The 6,289-nt window shown below is 36.4% G+C and overlaps 1 protein-coding gene across 1 annotated transcript; it reads right to left on the reverse strand.

The window, feature by feature from the left end:
- Nucleotides 1–225: 225 nt before the first annotated feature.
- LOC143549672 (uncharacterized) lies at nucleotides 226–1,683 on the reverse strand. Its single transcript, XM_077040529.1, has 4 exons — nucleotides 1,351–1,683; nucleotides 1,025–1,277; nucleotides 588–923; nucleotides 226–509 (listed from the first exon to the last, which is right to left on the reverse strand). The coding sequence occupies exons 1-4, from the start codon at nucleotides 1,681–1,683 to the stop codon at nucleotides 226–228; spliced, it is 1,206 nt and encodes a 401-aa protein (XP_076896644.1).
- Nucleotides 1,684–6,289: the final 4,606 nt, after the last annotated feature.

The following is a 6,289-nucleotide window of genomic DNA, read 5'->3' on the forward strand; positions in this document are numbered from 1 at the left end:
CAAAAGACACAACAACCATTACCAAATCAAGTTAAGTGATCCCACAGGTTCCAAAATACATAACCATAAACAGAAACTATAATAAACAAGTTCAAAATACTAAACCATAAACAGAACCATATTAAGCTGTCTTTTTCCCCTTCTTCTTAAGTGGGCCTTTGCAGGTCCTCACATTATGGCCAGTGCTCCCACACCTGCTACATGCTCCCAAGGTGTTCTTTCTTGTCAATTTTCCTGTTGATGGTACATCATCCTTTCCCACAGCTGACCTCTTTCTTGCCTTCTTAGGTCTACGTGCCATTGTGTGATGCTTGGTGCTACAATGGTTGTAGGAGCCTCACATTTTGTCCACATAGACATCCCATTTATTGGATTAATTTTGAATGAGTAAACCAACTTCCACCTATCCATTGTGTGCACCGGGTGAACCCAACTTTCTAATGCCCCCACCCTTTCTCCATTAGCAGCCATGACCCAAAGTGCAGCCACAACATGTCTGCATGGCAAACCTGTACAGAATATATATTAAGCATTTTGTCCATAGAATTAAGAGTATATATTAAGCATTTTGCCCTGTATAGACATACCTGTAATTTCCCAGCCCCTGCAACTACATGTCCTCAATGCCAAATTCACAACTCTTGGATCAGTGGGTTTACCACTCACCTCATATAGATCCCCTCTATTCCACTGCACATGGTAGTGATTTGCCTGATTTTGGATTGTTGCAAACAACTCAGTGGCTCTAGGTATCAACAAGCCATCCCACTTATCAATAATACCAAGCACAGTAACAATCCTCCTCATTAGATACTTCCTTACATACTCAAGTGCAGATATTATAGGTCTGTCCCTGCCTTCCACTATCTTCCCATTGTAAACCTCACACATATTGTTAATCATTACATCTGAAACTACCCTCCCTAAGATCGAAGTTCAAAATGCATACCAAATTAATCAAAATTGAACATGCATACCAAACCTAATTTACTCATAAATAATGTTAAAGTATATGAATACTAACCAGAGTAGTTTGACCTGGTCCAGGATTCAGGTGCTATTTTGGACAACCACAAGTGTGCATCCTTGTTGAATTCTTTTAACTCATTCATTGCAGTTAAGAACTTAGGTTTTGTTGTTTTTGTAGCACAGTTGTACAACATGTTTTTGTAAAGTACACCTCTATATCCTGCAAGCTTCATATTATCATGGATATGCCTAAGATAGTTTCTGTGCTCAGCGCAAGGAAATAAAGTTTGAATGGCTTGAAGAAGCCCCTGTTCAACATAAAGACATAAGGTTAAAAGATAAAATAATGAAAGTAAAGATTGAATATATGGAATTCCTTACCTTTTTCCTGTCACTCATGAAAGTAAACCTTGAATTGCTTACAATTTCCAGATCTTGTGACAAAAGCTCTAAGAACCAAGTCCATGAGTTGTTACTTTCTGACTCCACAATTTCATAACATACATGATATGTACCATTGTTGCTGTCAAGACCAACTGCAGTAAGCATCTGACCAGGAAATGTGCCTTTCATAAATGCACCATCTAGACCAAGTAAATCCTTGTTTAATGCTTTAAACCCATTTTTTAGTGCAGCCAAGCATACATACGGGCCCGGCCCATAGGGTGGGCAAGGAGGGCAACAGCCCAAGGCCCACCATCTTTTAGGGCCCATAGTTTTTTTTTTGCTTTGTTTATATAATATACAAACAAACCAACATAATTCCACAAATTAAATTTGGTTCAACTAGTTGGGTGCTTTTCTATTACATGGCCTACCCAAGGTCGATGCTTGCATCTACCGGTTTTTTTTGCATTTATTTGTTGGAAAACACAAGCCTCACTAATATTTAGGGTCTTAATTATGAAAGTTTGTGAGTTAATTTTAATTTAATATGCCCTCCTTGTTATCTAGTCATTTCTTATGTTTTGTTATCATATTATTTTATTTTTTGTATTTAAAGATAAAAATGACTTTTCATTTAAAATAAAAAGCGTTAGAAGAGACTTACGATTTGTTTAGGTAACAAGTTATAATTAGATCATTGTTACGATAACTTTCTTTTGTTAATTGTTATCATAATTATCGTTGTAATATTGATCTTTTATATACAAGTTATTAAGTTTTTATTCAGACCAAAATGACTTTTCATTTAAAATAAAAAATGTTAAAAAAGACTCACGATTTATTTAAGTTATAATTAGATCTTTGTTACAATAACCTTATTTTATTAATTTTATCATAATTATCGTTGTAATATTGACATTTTATATACTAGTATTAAGTTTTTATTTCAGGGCCCATTTTTTCATTCGCCCCGAGCCCTTGAATTTTTAAGGATTCTCGGGGACGGCCCTGCATACATATATCCTTTTGAACTATCTGGTTGTAGATTCAGGATCTGTTGGTGGCTCAACCTCAATCTTCACAGTGCTACCTGGATTCTTATCAACTAACTCAACAGCATACTCCCTAAGCAAAGAATATTGTTCTTTGTAGTCCCCTTCAACCTTTTTCTTTGCTTTCATCTTAGCCCTATATGCTTTCATCTTATGAACACTAACACCATACTTCCTTCTAAATTGACCTTGAACTGCTTTTAATGAGATGTTAGGGTTCTCTTCAATTTGTTCTAACATTTGTTCAGATAAAAAAGTTGATGTACAAACATAAATGTGTCTTGATTGAATGCATGTGTGGTTGGTATTCAATGTTCTAACCACCCAAGATTGAGAATCTTTTTCTTTGGAAAGTAACATCACCCATGGACATTGATATTCATTAGGATTTGTCCTTATCCCCCTCCCACCAACATTACTTTATGCTCCTGTCCCCCATCCACCTTTAGGTTTTCCTTTTTTCATAACAGCCCCCTTGCTTTTAGAATTTTTACCACTTGCACCTTTGTCCATGGTTTTCTTCCCTTTAGAAGCATGCACCCCACCATCATCAACTTTAAAATCTGGCTTAGAACCAGTACAAACTGCCATAACCCTAATGTGATCATCTTTGGTCATTTTAATTAACCTTCTAGTTTCAACTGCATGTTTTCTAATAAGCTTCTTGGCCTCCTCCTTTGTTCCAAAAATCTGACCTAGGTAAAAGTTTGCCATGTTTTCAGTTGATCTTCTTATACCATGTAAAATGTGTTTCCTTGAGCTTGTTTCATTCTCATCTGACTCTGACCCACTTAGAAACTTGTCATTATTACATCCTTCCCCAAATCCATTTTCTGTTCATTTCCAAAGTCAAACCCATCCTCTACATCTGAATCAACATTCATCCTATACTCACTCATATCAACTTCAGGGTTTGTCATATTATTTTCAGGATCCACAATATAATCATCATCACACTCATCCTCATCCTCACTGCCACCACCCCCTCACTAAATCAACAGCATGATCACCATCACCTATATCCATACTGCCACCACCCCCTTCATCTAAATCAGCAGCATGATCACCATCACCTATATCCTTACTGCCACCACCCCCTTCATCTAAATTAGCAGCATGATCATCATCACCTATATCCTTACTGCCACCACCCCCTTCATCTAAATCAGCAGCATGATCACTATCACTATAACCACCCACATCTTCTTTCTCACTTTCAACTCCAGCTTCAACACCTATATCATCATGCAGATCCGCACTATATTCCCCAGCACCACTAGATTGCCCTTGCCCAACCCACTAGATTGACCTACATTCTCACTTTAGTTTAATTTTAAGGGCACAAGGGCATATGGTCCATGTTCATCAATCTCTTCAATAGTAACAGTCTTAGTTGATGAGGTAAAAAGAGCTTTTATGTTATTTATCCCATGACTGGTATAAACATGGATGAGCTTATGCTCTTCCACATGTTTAGCCAAGTTCAGACAATCCTGGTCACAACTTAGGTGTTCAAGACCATTGTCTAAGTTCTTTTCAGGATGCAAGAACTGGTAATACATTGGAATTGTTCGACTATAGCCTAACATATCCAGCATTAAATCAAGCTCATGAATTGAAACTTGTTTATGTCGATTAAGTCCACAAATGTTGTCTTACCTCCAACATAGGTACGGTTTGGAGGTGATGTTAACCTACCACCAGAATGCAGGCATATGCTAAACAAAGTTGGATATAAATATGAAAAAACACAATTTTGAGAAGTTAATCAACAAGTTCATAAACTAGGTTTAGAAATAAAAATTCGATATGAATCATTACCGTATATTTCATTGAGGTCCACATCTTCAAATGTTTTTACGTATGTACCAGCCTCAATCACCCATTACCGTATGCTTTGTCGACGATCAACAATTTGGTGGTTAAACCCTAAATTATAGAAGACGAAGGATAGTGAGAGTGGAATTGGGAACAATCGGGAGTGGAATTGGGTTTTTAATGGTGGGAAATCATAAAGGACTTGAAATGACGGAAATACCCTCACGTGACAAGCACGTGACAGGACTTAACGAGTTTTTTTAACTGGGTTTGGCCTAAAGGACAAAAGCTGTTACTTTTTAAAACGTAAAGGATAAATAAACATCAATTTGAAAGATAAAGGACTACCAGTGAAATTTGGTGTAAACATAAAGGACGATTTCTGTAATTCTGTCTAAAATAATTATAACTAATATGTCGTCAACTTTAATCTCACCATTGCGCGAGCAAGTGCATTCGGCTTGCAAACTAACATCGTTTCCACCTCCTTAGACTACATCCATCTCTATGTCATCTTAATTTTATTTGATAGTTGAACCTTATTTAAGGTTTTTCATTAAAGATTTTATAAATTTCTTCCTTGTAATATACAAGTTAGTTATGTATTTCCAAATCAAGACACAAATCAAATGAGGACCTTTTTCAAAACCACTAAAATCTTATTGTAAAAAGCAGTCTAAAGCAGCTCTCTCTCTCTCTCTCTCTCTCTCTCTCATACACTGAATTTCTACTCTTAAATTACAAATTTTTGTCCACCAAAGTCTTATCTAACACTGTTTTTCGTGATAAGTTTTACATCCATTAAATCGTATCTTTCTTCCAATGAAAAGCCTTAAAATCGGCATGAAATTCAGAAAAACACTTAACTATAGGATGTTAAGTGTTTTTAACGAAGATCCATTAAGAGAAAAATAGTCGAAAGGTTGGACCATTGGCAAGGATTTTAAAGATAGGATTGTTATCGACCAATACACAAAAGGTGTACTTTATTTATTTCCAATCTCCTTAAATTATATAGGCCGGCGATTACGTCTTCACACCAACGCACAAAACTCGTATCAACTACTGATATGCTACTTCATAGCCGGTTAGTATGACTCGAAACTTGTTGATTGTTTTTGCATCAAGAAGACGAATGTCACATAACTTAACCATGAATAAGTTCCAACACCTGCAACCAAATCACAACTAGTTTTTAATTTAATGATATATTAATTAAATCAAATGTTGACAAGAAGGGTTTAATTAATTTGTTACATGAGCAATTGTGGATCGAGAGTACGTCTTGTCTATGGTTCGTTGAAAACGATTCACAAGCCCAGGGAATATATGCATCTGCAACCACCCTAACAAACAAACAACTTTCAACTTTGAGGTTGAAGCATGATGGTAAAATATACTCATAAGTAGAAAGTCAAATTACCATTGCTTTCTATAAAATGAGTTTCGAAAATGCATAGGGTAGAAAGCCGAATATGCCATCGCATATGTCCATTGAGGGCCTTTTCGTGGTGATAATTCTTATTGCAGACCATTCGAAAACCAGATTTTGTTTTGGTCTTAGGTGTTAGCAATCTAGAAGGTGGTAACAGAGGTGGAATGGGGTTGTTCACGATTGAGGATATGCATGGAGACTGGATAATTGAAATAGAAGACATCATATAAGCCAACTGACTTTCTAGAAATGATATGAGAACTGAAAGAATAAATAGACACCTGAATTTCTTGGGAATAATACACAATGTAACCATTGCTCTAGGATGTATATGTAATCTGATGCATTTCAAATATGATATCAAACCACTAGCGTTGAACCCAGTGGCGGAGCTACTATGGTGGTACGGGGGTCGGCCGTCCCCTGTGAAAAAAATATTTTTAGTGTTATATATATGTTAAAATTCCTACCGACCTCTGTAAAATTTTGACACCGTCCTCTGTGAGATTGGTGAGAATGTAAGATGAAAATAAAGGATTGAATTTGGACACCTGAAAATTTTTCGGTGACCTGTAGATTATACCGGAAGTGTGGTGAGGGTGTTGGTCAATAGTTGGAAGAGGATATG

The sequence above is a fragment of the Bidens hawaiensis genome, unplaced genomic scaffold, assembly GCF_021521415.1.
Source record: "Bidens hawaiensis isolate Kalapana, Puna unplaced genomic scaffold, B.hawaiensis_p1.1 tig00015748_1, whole genome shotgun sequence".
In the NCBI taxonomy this organism is placed as follows: domain Eukaryota; kingdom Viridiplantae; phylum Streptophyta; class Magnoliopsida; order Asterales; family Asteraceae; genus Bidens; species Bidens hawaiensis.